Source organism: Pimephales promelas, chromosome 3 (assembly GCF_988280905.1).
Source record: "Pimephales promelas chromosome 3, fPimPro1.hap1.1, whole genome shotgun sequence".
Lineage (NCBI taxonomy): Eukaryota > Metazoa > Chordata > Actinopteri > Cypriniformes > Leuciscidae > Pimephales > Pimephales promelas.
This window is the reverse complement of record NC_142771.1, coordinates 12036376-12050999: the sequence shown is the minus strand read 5'-3', so window position 1 is coordinate 12050999 and position 14624 is coordinate 12036376. Positions and strand designations below refer to the sequence as shown.

General features: G+C 38.5%; 1 protein-coding gene across 1 annotated transcript; it reads left to right on the top strand.

Moving 5' to 3' along the window:
• The first annotated feature begins 1443 nt into the window (after window positions 1-1443).
• epor (erythropoietin receptor) lies at window positions 1444-14087 on the top strand. The gene is made up of 8 exons (XM_039662746.2): window positions 1444-1836; window positions 2639-2765; window positions 2968-3137; window positions 4737-4888; window positions 4981-5137; window positions 6308-6395; window positions 7487-7574; window positions 10652-14087. Exons 1-8 carry the CDS (start codon window positions 1746-1748, stop codon window positions 11345-11347), a joined length of 1569 nt encoding a protein of 522 aa, XP_039518680.2. The 5' UTR covers window positions 1444-1745; the 3' UTR covers window positions 11348-14087.
• Window positions 14088-14624: the final 537 nt, after the last annotated feature.

The window sequence follows — 14624 nt, the reverse complement described above, 5'->3', positions numbered from 1 at the left end:
GTGTAACGTTACACATTGGCAGTAAAAAAAGCGATTATTAGATGAAAATTCGTACATATATAGCCCATTTAAATTAAGTTTGATATTTATTATATTTATTTATTTACCATATATTTATTAAAGCTTAAGTTTTTATTTATTAGTTAAGCTTAGTGCTGAGGCACCATTTGAATTTTCATTTAAATTAAGTTTTAATTTTATATTTTGTTTTACTTCAGTTTTTTCAATCAACAAAAGTTCCTAATATTTTTAGTACTTTTAGGTAACGATAATTAATAAAATGTACCATGTAGACTTATTTTATTTCACCATTTCTATAGCTCTAGAACTATTTTAGTTCAAGGGATAAAACTAAATCAACTCAAACTTAATAGAAATGATATAGACATAAAAAACTAATAGAAATGGCAACAGGAAATATAGAAATATGCAACTATAATCAATGAACATTCTAGTCATTCTCTAATGTTTGAGCCCCAGGAATGCTTTGTTTTGACTTGAGGATTGCTGGGTGGTTGCTAGGGGTTTCTAGTTGGTTACTAGGGCATTGCTGGGTGGTTGCTACTTCAATGCAAGTCTATGGAAATGTTTGTCTCTTTGTTGAATAGCACCTTTGAAGTTCACCACAATTTTAACCTGTTTTTCCAGGGATTTTCCTTTGATGAAAACTATATGGCGGTTGTGTTGCAATACAAAACGTGTAAAAACACAAATGGACTTGAGGAACTCGCTTTAGTTTCTTTTGCACAAAAAGAAAAGTAATTTTGCGCAGTTGGTTGAGCTGGATCTGTAATTTATGACTTTATACCCGTGTTTCTGCTTTTATCTACGTACCCAGAAAACAACCACAAAGGGGCTTCCTGAACACTCATTTTCCTGTTACACACTACTAACCCACCACCTCCAGAGCCAGAGGAAATACATGCACCGTTGACCTGAGTGTCACCTTACAGTATACATAAAAAATGAATAAGACAATGAAACAATCTGAAGACCATTTATGCATTTTACGAATGATTTTGCATGCATAAGAGGACCAACATCTGTTTAATGTGCATGCAATTCATTCTTTACTAAACAGACAAAGCCTTGGCATGATTAAAACCACCTGTGGGCCTAATCGCCTGTCACATTTCCCATCTCAACAATGTGTCCTGGGTTGAAATAACGGCACAGTCCTGTCATAGTGATAATGGACAGTGAGCTGCAGGCAGACTGGGTCGACTCGTAATACTTGTGCTTATCGGTGCGTAAGAGAAGCTCAGCGCTGTGCTGATAACGCAGGTTGAGCATAAAAAAACATGAGTGTCAGGCTGTGATAAAAAGAGCCAGTTATTTGCTACAGAACAACACCAGTGCAGTTTGCACTCTTTAAAACGTGCGACCGAGCACATGTTGATGCTTTAATGCCACAAGAACCCCTTGAGTAAAAAAGTCCTATTGTTTCCTACTCAATCCTTTTTGAGCGTGTTACTGTATGTTGTCTCTTGAGAATATACATGGAGCTCTTCAAACATGGTATGTCATCAGTCAAGCTCCGCCCAGTAAACAACAACAACACTCTTTTTGATGCTCCGCCTACAAATAGTAAAAGCGTAAACACTCTGTGAACACACTATCGGCGTTATCAGATGAGATGCACGTAACCGTCCATGGTGTCCACAAAACAATTTGGTCGAAAAAGCCCACCTGGAAAGGAGGATACACCTTTACACGGAGCAGTGATGCGTTTGTAATGTAAATGGATGAGAAAAATGAGGAGCGACGGATTGAAAGTTGTTTTCATGCTTTGTCTTGCTTTTGTCACTACAGGAGGAAAAAGTTTTGAAAGTACAGGTAAGAAATAATTGTTTGACTAATGTTCTTCATCGTGAAGTTACATGCATTACATGACTTTTTATTCATTCCTGTGATCAAAGCTGAATTTTCTGCATCTTCAGTGTCACATGATCCTTCAGAAATCACTCGTATATGATGATTTGATGCTCAATAAACATTCGCTACCATTCAAAAGATTAAAAATATCATTAAAAAACGAAATAAATTAACTTTAATTCTTAAAGGACCCATTAAATTGATCGAAAGTGACAGTAAAGGCATTTTTAATGTTAAAAAATATTGAAAATTTTTTATGCTGTTCATTTGAATTTTATATTCATCAAAGAATCCTGATAAAAAATTTCCACAAAAAAAATAATATATATATATGCTTTTATATATATTTCACAATGCTTTCATATATATTTTTGCTGGTTCATTCATATATATATATATATATTTATAATAAAGATGAACCAGCAAAAATTCAACATGATAATATGAACTATTATTAATAATTGACCACGGCACGCACCAACAAATAAATTTTCTATTTTTAATTTAGAAAGCTTTGAAATATGCATTAATTATATATTATGTAAAATCATCTTATATAATGTATTTTATAATGTAGTTTTATTTACTGAACTTCTTAAATGTATAAAATGCTTAGTCCAAAAAAGAGAGATAAATGTTTGTGTTTCCGCCTGTGCTTCTTGTACTTGTGCTTGTTACAAAATGAACTAACAGTTTACAATTGTCTTTGATTAATGCTGACAATGCTTTCATATATAATACTTTATATAATATGATTGTTCAGTGTCCCAGTTACTCCAAGACGACACAGAGGATCTTAAATGTTTTGTGGAGGGAAAAAAGGATCTCACTTGCTTCTGGGAAGTGGAGGAAGCGAGGAATGATCAATATACCTTCATGTATTCATACGAGTAAGTGACTGTTTAAGGAACAACGCTATTAATCAATAATTTTTTCTCTCTTTTTTTAATTTAGCATTTTAATTTTTAAAACACATACTTGGTCCCATTTTAAAATATTGGTCTTGAAAGACATTGTATAATATTATGAATCATAGCAGTTCAGTTAAATGGTCCCATTAAAACATCAATCAATCTGTTCATGTGTCTTCAGGAATGAGAAGAAGATGCCTTGTGTGGTTTCCTCTCGTTTTTTACTGGCCAGTAACAAAACCGTCTTCTTCTGCAAACTGCCCCAAACCCTGTTCTTCACGGCTCTTGACGTGCAGGTGATCCGTGATGGCCGGACTCTCTATAATCGCAGCCTCAGAGCGGAGAACGTCAGTAAGTCTATTAAAAGTAATACTTGAAGAAAATACTGATCAGAATGCAGGTACAGCCTACCACTTGTTTAAAGGGATACTCCACCTCTGGGAAGATGAATGTGTTTAAAATGGGTCATTTATGTAGAAGAAATGTGAAATTATCTTTGAATTTGGAGCTTTCTAGACTGAGAAAAGCCAGAAAATGTATTTTTGGCTTATGTGGATGAAAGACAACAACTCCCAGAATGCACTTGCTTCGCTGCCCTAGGAGGCCACGCCCACCGGTAACAGAGCGCAGTGGTTAAACAACAAGTCTAGTGAGTCTCCGTGATGAGTCTGCCCGGGATTTCGAGATCGCCCAAAATGTCCGTTATTCGGCTTTTGAGTTCTACAGTCGCCATTCATCATGTGTACTGTGGCGAGCCGGACGAGTGAGGGCCGCGGGAGAACGGCGCGAGGCCGGTGGCGTGATTACTGATTAGCGACACCTGTGAGACGCACCGGTCTCGTATCTCTCACGGAGGAGCGGGAATTTTCTTACCAATGTTAAAACCAAGCGTGCCGCACAAGCCCTCAAAAGTGAAGCCAAAACGTCTCGATCGCCCCCCTGTGACCGGACCTAGTATAGCTCATAACCCCCGCCTCCCCATGTTATTCAATGGGACGCGAGACCAACTAAACAATTAAATTACACTTCACATATCCTTTTTCCAAAGAAAGTTTCTGTCATTTACTGTAGTTTCTATCACGTTGATGTCATTTCAAGTGTTCGTTTTTTAAAATAAGTTTGTTTTTAGTTAGTTATGTGATGATAAAATAACGGTGCTCTGACATCATGATTGACAGCTGTGATTGACATGTTCTCTGTGCGAGGTAGTCACTGAAGCACCAGCGGACTTTTTTTAATAATGTTGATTATGAGGTTAGTAGTTGTATTTACCTAATTTTAACGAGGTTCTGCAATCAGCGGACATCATTGGAGAAGAACGAAGCAGACAGAGGACACTTAATGAAAGTGCGGGGCGTGTGCTTGCGTTTGATTCAGCGAGAATGAGGGCGCGGCCTTGATTTCGCGGCTTTACTTCCTGCTCACGACTGCGCATGACTGGTCCCGAAACACGCAAGTGCGCAGACTCAAGTCCAAGATGTCAGCGTCATATCGAGATACTGGCGGCTTCACTTCACTCTGATGGAAAAGAGCGAAGGGGCGTCGTTCATCTTTTTTTACAGTCTATGGTTAAAACGCACATCAGCCGATCACTTGTTTAGCGCTCATGTAAACACTACATTCAGATTCACCAATCAGAATGAATTCAGTTAGATTGAAACAAAAGCTGTACATGTAAACAATGAATGGCGACTGAAGAAAGCAAAAGCTGAATCCGGGGCTTGATATTGTCCATGTGGAATTGATTGAATGGTTGTGGTTTGTATTGGTGGATCTCGTATGAGTGACAGGTTGCCCCGCCCTCGCACCAGCAAACACATCATCAGAGACGAGATGTTGGAGGGAGGGGAAGCTATTTTGATTAAAGACCATGAGGTCACATAATACGCAGAGATGAGATTTGATTTCATGCTAACTTGAAGACATTTTCCAATGGCTTTCCTTTCACAGTATTTGTAGATCCTCCCAGAAACCTGACGGCCACGAGCTCAGGGAAGGAAGGGCAGTTGAACGTGAGCTGGCTGCCTCCTCCGCTCAAACACATGGACGACAGTATGATATACGAGGTCAGATACGCAGTGGAGGGAAGTCACATGGGAAAGGTGTGTGTTCTTTATGAGGCCGTTAGTGTAGTTTGAATAAGCCGAAGCATTGTGTTTCTCGGTGAAACTCAGCTGCGAGTTGTCTTTTAAAGGTGGAGGAGATGAAGGCGAGCACCATGCTGGTTTTGCGGGACTTGCAGTCCAGCACCAGATACAAGGTGTGGGTCCGTGTCAAACTCGACGGCGTCTCCTTCAAGAGCTACTGGAGTTCTTGGACCGATCCTGTGTTTGCAGACACGCTACCAAGCGGTATGTGGATCCGAATGCTTTTCCAAAGTACAAGCAACAAGTGAAACATATGAAAGCCCATTTCCGTCATTCCATCATAATAATGACGGTCTCACAATTGTGAGATAAAAAGTCGAACTCATGACAAAAAGGCGAAATTCTGATTCGCCTTCCAATCAAAATTATGACAAAAAGTTTAAATAATGAAATATAAAGTCATAATTTTTAACTTTTTATCTCGTAATTTGGACAATCTCATAATTAGCATTTCGTAAAGGTCAAAATTATGGCATAAGTCATAATTATGATATACTATGTATTAATTATGACTTAAAAGTGGAGGAAATTGGGCATTCTACATCATAGATAAATATGAGATCCAAATTAACATAGTCATAATTACATAAGCCAAAATGATTACATAGTAAGTCATAATTATGACCAATTATGACCATAATTATGAATTGACAAAAAGTCTAAATTATGATTTAAAGTCAAATGACATAAAAAGTCTAAATTATGGTATTTTTTATGTTAAGAAATACAGTATGACTTAGTGTGTAATAATTTTGGCTGTCGTGATTAATGACACAAAAATGACTTTGCATGTTATAATTATGACACAAAAATGACTTTGTATGTCATAATTTAGACTTGAAGTCATAATTACATAAGTAAAACTTATTCCATACTAAGTCATTATCATGAGATGTAAAGTCAAAATTATGACCTAAAAAGTCGAAAAGTGAGAAAGTCATGGAAAGTCATTTTTTTATCTCATAACTTCACATTTTTAATCACATAATTATGATTTATTGTCAGAATCTTGTTTTTTTATCTCATATTTAAGTTATTTTAGTTTATATACTGTAGCTCTTTAGAAATTTACAATGTTAATATTTATAATTTTCATGTCTTATAGTTGCATTTAGCAGATTAGAACTGGGTAATATAGTTTTGATTTGTATATATTGTATATAGATTTGCTATATAGTATAAACATCTCCATACAGTAGACATCAGTGTTTATATCCGAACTATAAACTTATATCCCAGTATTTCTGTGATGATTTTAATATTTGTAACAGAAACGATGATATGTTTGATATCTACACATGACCACTGCTCAGCACGTGTCTCGGTGAGGGTTTATTAATGAGGAATCATCGTTTGTTTCTCTTCTTGTAACAGGCATGGATCCGCTGATCGTGTTACTGGTGCTTTCCATCGGATTGATCCTCTGCCTCCTGTCTCTCACTGTGATTCTGTCCAACCACAAGTCAGTTCTCACAAATACACGCTTAAAGGGTTAGTTCACCCAAAAATTACAATTATGCAATTAATGACTCGCCCTCAAACCCGTCAGACCTCCGTTCATCTTCGAAACACAGTTAAAGATATTTTAGATTTAGTCTGAGAGCTTCATTGAACATGTATGTACGGTATACTGTCCTTGTCCAGAAAGGAAATGAAGACATCATCAAAGTAGTCCATGTGACACCAGTAGGTTACTTACATTGTTTTGAAGCATCAAAAATACATTTTGGTCCAAAAATAACAAAAACTATGACTTTATTCAGCATTGGATTGTCTTCTGGTTCTGTTGTCAATCCGCGTTCAGTGCTGACGTGTATCTGGTGCGAAAGAGCTTCATTTTACAGTCTGAGGGAGACGCACGCTGTAAACAAAACAATCTTCGTAAACATGTCTAAGGATTTCCACACAAAGGAAGAATTGCATTTTTTTACCCAGCCATATTTGAACCTGAATACACGGACTGGAAGACAATACAATGCTGAATAAAGTCGTTTTTGGACCAAAATGTATTTTCGATGCTTCAAATCATTCTAACTAACCCACTGATGTCACATGGACTACTTTAATGATGTCTTTATTTACTTTCTGGATAAGGACAGTATACCGTACATCTTCAATGAAGCTCTCGGCCTAAATCTAAAATATCTTAAACTGTGTTCTGAAGATGAACGGAGGTCTTACGGGCTTGGGACGACAAGAGGCCGAGTCATTAATTGCATAACTTTCATTTTTGGGTAAACTAACCCTTTAATGAAAACATACATCATGTTAATGTTTTATATAATGTATAAAATAATCACTTCAGTCATTCACTAAGAAAACATCTAACTTTTTTCAGAACAACCTTTGACAATCGGTTATTTCACATTAGCATCTGGGGACATTTTTCTACCCAATATAGTGAAGTACAGTAAATGGTAATGGTTACCAAGTATGGTTGCTTGTGTAGGTAATAGATATCGTAATGATCATCTCAGTGTCCACAGTAACAATGCAAACTCCACTTTCTACTATGAACAAGTGAATCTAGAGTCGATTCTGTGCACATTACAGGTTTCTTCTGAAGAAACTGTGGCCTGACATCCCCACGCCTGAGCACAAGTTTCCAGGTCTCTTCACAGTCTACAAAGGGGATTTCAAGGTAATTCATGCAAGTCTTCAGTTGAATGTAACTGCACCACTTACATGGTACCATGTATAATTTAACATGTAACTTAATAAATAAATGTTTTCCAAACTGTGATTGGGAAAAAGTGCCCCAATCAACCTAAACCAAACTTTTCATTTATTCCTCTACCAGTTATTTCAATGGCAAAAAGTGTCCCAATCAACCTGAATTCACCCTTTGTTTTGAAAGAAATTTATACTTTTATTCAGCAAGGATGCTTTAAATTGGTCAAAAGTTTAACCGATACAACAAATTAATGTTTATTATCCATTTTTAGTCAAGTCAGTGAAGGACAATGGGCCATTGAAGGGCACTTCAGGAAGGGGACGCCATTTGTAGGGATGTTCAAAATGAAAGTGAACACCTGAATCCCTTCACAAAGGGAACTTCCACAAGTTCGTTAGTGAAGGGTACACACAACGGTCACTTTAAAGAAGCTGTTTTATCTTTCATGGTCATATGAACCAGGGTGGAGAGTCCATTTTAAATCTAGAGAGAGTTCGAGTTAACAGTCAACACACATTTATGTCATACATTTCATATTAAGCTTAAATCAGCTTCATAAGTTAGTTGGTGTTGAGTTGTTTACACGGCTCTGTGGAATACTTGATTCTGATTGGTCAATTGCGCCATTCACAGATAACACAGGTTCATCCGGGTCACTGAAGTCAGCAGCGCTATAGACGAATCCGGCGAAACTACCGGAAGTAAGCGGGGCGCCATTACTGAGCTGTTGCTGGGTAGCGTTGCGCCATTGCCTCCTATTGTTTTAGTTGCAACTTGCGTCCACTGGAATAAACAGCCCGCGATTTACGACTGTCACTAACGTTACAACGCTACCCCTTGTATAATGTCGAGTGGGTAAACAGTTTCCGTTATAAATTGTTTCAATGGTGGCAGTAAAATTTAAATTTTGAAGAGAAAACATTGTGAATACCCCGGGTCGACTGCCCCTGTCTGGTGCCGTACGGTTTACAGATTTCCTGGGCGAGTACAAGACGTGGACATTCGCGTATAATAACAATTATTTAATGACATGAGTAAAAAAAATATAATAAATATGTGATATAGTGATCAGCAAAATCTCCTCTCTTGCTATTTTTTATATTTAATTAACATGCTATGGTCATTAAATGGTTTTCCTGAGCTAAATGTAACGTTATGTGACATAATTGTTTTCCTGCTGTTATATTGATCTCTTTCCATGGTTTAAAAACACTAATTGGTCGATATTATGTATTCTTTCTAGCTGTAACGTTACCTTACCCTTGCCTGTTGCAATGTGAAAATGAGATAAATAATGGACACAAATGAAAAACATGAATTTGTTTATTTGATTTCATTCATTTATTTATTTATTGTTGCCAAATGGACAGATCTTTTTATAGTTTCCTCGTTAGCAAACGTTAGCCTAGCTAGCTTGCCAAGCTATTTTCATAAATAACGTTAATCTGTAAGATCGTTTCGTTTGTACCTTCATCTGTGACTGGAGGCCACTGCAGTCACAGATCAAACCAACAAGTCATTCTGCCTGGCTGTAGCTGCCATCGAGGGTGAGTTCGCGTTATCACAGAGGTTTGTTTACATACCTGTGCATATGTCTAAGTCTATATGCCTGTGTAACAGCTCAGTAATGGCGTCGCCACAAGATGGCAGCCTACACAGAACGCTCGTCGGATTCGTCTATACGCTTGCTAGGAACGTTTTTTCTTGGTGGAAGTTTTGCATTTGGTGACCTAATAAAATATAAACTCAGTCGAATTAATATTTTGTGTAGTGATTTAATAATGCCATCCGGTATCTTGGAATCGCTCTCTCTCGTTTCATACGAACGCAGCTGCTGCCATTTTGTAACTGTTTTGTACACAGTTGAATTATAAAATATAAACAGGTACGATTTTAAAACAGTTTAATCTGAAATCAATATCTCGTATCCCAATAATTATTTATGTGGCGAAATGCCGTGTAATAAATAGCATGACTGTATACCGTCCGTCTAGTTTGAACTTGCTGCGCTGCAACGGCTCTCCGCTGAAGTATACGTTTAAAGATCGAATATTTCAACTCAGATCAATATTTCGTGTCTAATTTACTTATGTGGCAAGTAGCCGTCTAATAAGTGTAATGATGTACATCCAGCCAGTTGTTATCTCAGAATAAACACATTAAGGTTGACCCTGTCGGGGGGTTATTCTGAGATGACGACTGACTGGATGTACATTATCCCTTAGGCCCTGTTTACACGAGAACGCTCGCGGGTAAAAACGTACAAATATTTTATCGGATGTGCCTTTCGTTTACACGGCGACGCCGTTTTTGGAGCTTAAAATGCAAAAAAGTGAAACCACCCTCCAGGGTGGAAATCTTAAAAACGATCCACCGTCGCGTTCCCGTATAAAAGGTAAAAACACGAAAGTCTTCTTGACAGTGAAGGTTGTACGCAGGTGCGCGGACTTGCTGTTGTTGTATGGCAGTGCTCCACATTGCCACCTAGCCACCTGGAGTGCATACTACATCGAATTTCACACTCTTTTTCGTCACCATATGCACGCGGATTTCCCACCCAAAACGCTAATCTAAATGCAGAATAAAAAGTAATAACGCAATGCCACTTTTGCGTTTTCTCTTCAGAATCGTTTCCGTGTAAACATAGCCTTAATTTAGAAACATAAAAATGAGTATTTATTCGCCGCAATTATATTAACAGCAATAATTAGAAATTCCTGTTGTAAGCTAACAGCTAATGGATGCTGTGCTGAATTGTCACGTTAATATTCCAGGTGAAGATAATTAAGAAATTACATTGTCTTTCATTTTCCCCTTCGCCAAATTCCCTGTTCCCTCCAATGTTCCGACTGCAAGGGCTCTTCAGAGCGAGTTGGGCAGCACTTACGATTGAAATTCGCCCAATTTCAGCATTTTTCCTCCTGTCAAAAGCTGTATATGGGTAGAAAAAAAGCTGATTGGAACTGCAAAATCCCTAAAAAAAAGAGATCATTACTTGTATTAGATGTTTAGTAACTAACTATCCTGTTTCTTCGCTCCCTTAGGAGTGGATGAGCCAAAATAATGGGAGCGCGTGGGGAAGATCAGTCCATGTGTTCGCGGAGGAGCTTCCCTCACCCGTGGAGGTTTTGTCCGAGGTTTCTCTGACCAGCTCGGGCACGTCCCTGAGAGAGGAGAGGAAACCTGCGGAGGAGGTAGAAGAGAGCGAGCGCACGGATTCGGGATTAATGGGAGGGTGGCGAGAACCTCCTCACGCTCACTGGCTCATGGAGCAACTGAGGGCGCTTCAAGAAAACCCAGAATCTCTCTCCCAGTCTACGTTACTGCAGTCACATGACACCTACGTGGCTCTCAATCAGAACTCGCAGCATGTGGAAGAAGTTGCCGAGCGGCCGGTGGACGATGTCTTCGAGGAAACGTTACCGCTTCAGACGCTCTTTGCCACCGAGGGAACGTCGTCCTCGTCGTCTGACCTCGGCTCGCTCCCGCAGAGCTCGGGTTCGGGAAGACTGTCCTCGCAATCCAGCTTCGAGTATCCCAACCACACGTGGCCCCCCAAAGGGCCTGGATACACCTACATGGCGGTCGCAGACTCGGGGGTTTGCATGGACTACAGCCCGATGTGCTCCAGCAGGATCGCGGAGCTCGGGAAACACGGGATCCACACCAATGAATACAAAAACGAGATTTTTGCCAGCAAGTGGCAATTCTCCAGTCAACATGTCGAATCTGGATACTGATACCTTACCTCAGGGTCTTACTGACTTCTGTTTGACGCATGATGTCGGAGGACATTTGAAAACACTAGGATGTTTCGGGAGAAAAAGAACATATTCCATCAGAAATAAGCTAATATCATAGCATTACTATGGCAGCTGTTCATTAAATATTTGAGTACAGTGTATCACGTACCACTAAAATACCAGTGGAGAGTTTCCATTTTTAATACAGTAATTAGTGGCACTTTCCACAAATAGGCTTCACTATAGGCTAAATTTCAGCAATTTTGTAAGGGAGAAATATTAGATAAGTTTCATATATCATGAAAAATAGGCCATTTTCAGAGCATCCAAAATCTGTACTATGACCTCTTAAATCATACATACCCTGTATTTTGAGCCCGTTCTCATCCCAAGGCGTCATATACGACACTTTTGCCAATGCGTAGAGATCCAATGCACATGGCACCCTTTAGCGCCAATATGAGACGCAGATATATATGGGGCAGAAGGCGCCTCCTAGTGGTCTAACCCTAACCCTACCCCAGACCTAAACCTACCATAACCGGAGCGTCTCATTTGACGCTAAAGGCCAATTTATACTTCTGCGTAGGGTGCGCGCAGTAAGTACGGCGTAGCATACGCACAGACGCATCCCATACCGAGTACCCTTCGCCGTCGCCTGACGCGCACCTCCTCAAAAATGTAACTACATGTCGCGACGACCCGGACCGGAAGATCTATGATTGGTCGGCTTGGTAGCATCGCATTTCCTCCTACACATTTCCGTACTTACCTTCGCACGCATTTCCACCACTGTCTATGATTTCCACACGTACCATCTCCTCCGACGTCAGTTTTAGTAATTTCACTAAAATTAACTGTTTTTCCACCTCAATAAGCTCCAACTCAAACATGATCAGCTCTCTTTCAGTCGCTATTGCTTGTAGTAACCTAGCTGCGAGGAATCTAAACACAGTGGAACATTAAAACCCTCTGCCGCCAACTTGCGTTTCGGAGCAGTACTGCAGAGCAACCAAGACCTGAACGCAGAAGTATAAATGCTCACAACGGCATGGCAAAATGTACATTACGGCGTACCCTCGACGCAGAAGTATAAATTGGCCTTAAAGTGTGCCATGTGCGTTGGATGTCTACTCTTTGGCAAAAGTGTCGTATATGACGCCTTGGGATGAGAATGCCTTGATATTTTATTTATACATACTAGGTTGTATTGACTTTTTTTTGTATATTCAGACTGTATTCAGACTTCGCCAAATGTTTGTAACAGAATTGCAAACTTTACATAAAATAAATGTAAAACAAATGTAAAACAAATGGTGTTTTACCCCCCTGAGCTTGATTATCATAATTGATCACACATTTGAAACAATGATGTAAATATAAACAAACAAACCTATTTTTTACCCTCTTTGTGGAAAGTGCCTGATTTGCAGCTCACATGTCATTCTGTTTTGGGTTTCTCAAGTCTAAATATGTCAAATTGTACACGTATTATATATATATGAATGTAAATACCACTTTTTTACTGTTTTTGTGTATAAGTTATAGTAATATGTTTATTTTGGATCTGTAAAACATTAAACTAGTGTAGGACATTGAGTTATTTGAAGGATAATCCATCCATCCATCCATAAACCTTTATGTCCTTAGATGCTGTGTTTGCATTTGGATAGTTCTTCTGGTGCATTCTGGGAATGCTTGTATGGTTGACCATTTCTCATTGTCGACATTTGCAACACATTTGACTCTCCTATTGTGGCATTTCTGAGTGGAACAGTGTAAGGCAGGGATAGGCAACTTCGGTCCTGGAGGGCCACTGTCCTGCAGAGTTTAGCTCCAACCCTAATTAAACACACCTGAACAAGGCAATCAATGTTTTCAGGATTAGATAGATACAGGCAGGTGAGGTTTTTATCAGGGCTGAAGCTAAACTCTGCAGGACAGTGGCCTTCCAGGACCGAAGTTGCCTATCCCTGGTGTAAGGTAACTGAAGCAGACAGACTAGATTAGATCGTGAACAGTGGGCGTTTGCAGTTGATAATGGGGGACTACACCCTTCCTGAAGCACCATGAGCAAACAACCAACTTTGGTGACATTAACTGCAGAAAGAAAGCACTTTGTACTCAAAAAATATTAGACATTTTTCAGTTCTGTTGAATAATATTCACCGGTGACTCGTTCACAACAAAACCAGGAACATGTATTTAGAAAGTCCAGTGTTTGTGATATGCAGTACGGTCAAATTACTGTACAGAAACCTTTTACTTATAATAGCAGTTTAGTTTGTTTGTGTTCTATATTCTGTAATGTTAAACCAAATATTTTGAATTTGTAAACAATGAGTTAACCGAGATGAATTGTTAATATGCAGTATAAAAACTACACTTTTAAAAAGAAAGGCCCTAAAAGTGGGTTTTTTTTTTTACTGTGATGCAACTTTAAACAGTTCTTAAAAAAACATTTTAATAATCTAAAGAGCCTTTTATTCAGTTGAAAGATTACATTTATGTTAGCCACTGAGGAACCTTTATTTTTTAACGAGTGTAGATAAGAAGTTATTTCAGACTCATTCTTTTCACATGCAGTCCTGTCTATACAATGTTACGACCACTGAGTGTTGTTTTATTTCATTATAGCATTGGCAATAAGATTGAAAGCCTAGTAATCACTTTCTAAATAACAGTTTGTCTTCCACTTTTTCTATCAGCAATAAAGCTCCTATTTTTTCAATGAAAAGGAATGTTATTTGTTGCGTAAACCGACGGGATCTCTTCCATGGAATTCCCATCTACACACTTGTTATGTATTTCCTGTTCTCCATCTAAATTAATGCATTTCATGGGATAGTTCACCAGAAATTAAATATGTGCAACACATAAGATACTTAAGATATATGACACATAAGATATAAGAATGTTGGTTACCAAACCATTTTGGTGACCATTGGCTTCCATTGTATGGGGAAAAATAATATTGAGACTTTGATAACACTGAAAATCATATTCTTTTATGTTCAACAGAAGAAAGAAGGGTTTGTAACGAAGGTGAGTAAATTATTTTTATGTGAACTGTCTATTTAATTGTTGGTTTTGTAATTGTAGGGTTTTTTTTAAACAATCTGAGGGCATTTGGAGATAATTAAATGTAACTCATGTTAAATTAGGGGAGAAAGGGTAAAATAGACTGATTTTGGTTAGTGTGTCCTACGTATTCACATATATATATATATATGTGTGTGTGTGTGTGTGTGTGTGTGGATACGTAGGATATGAC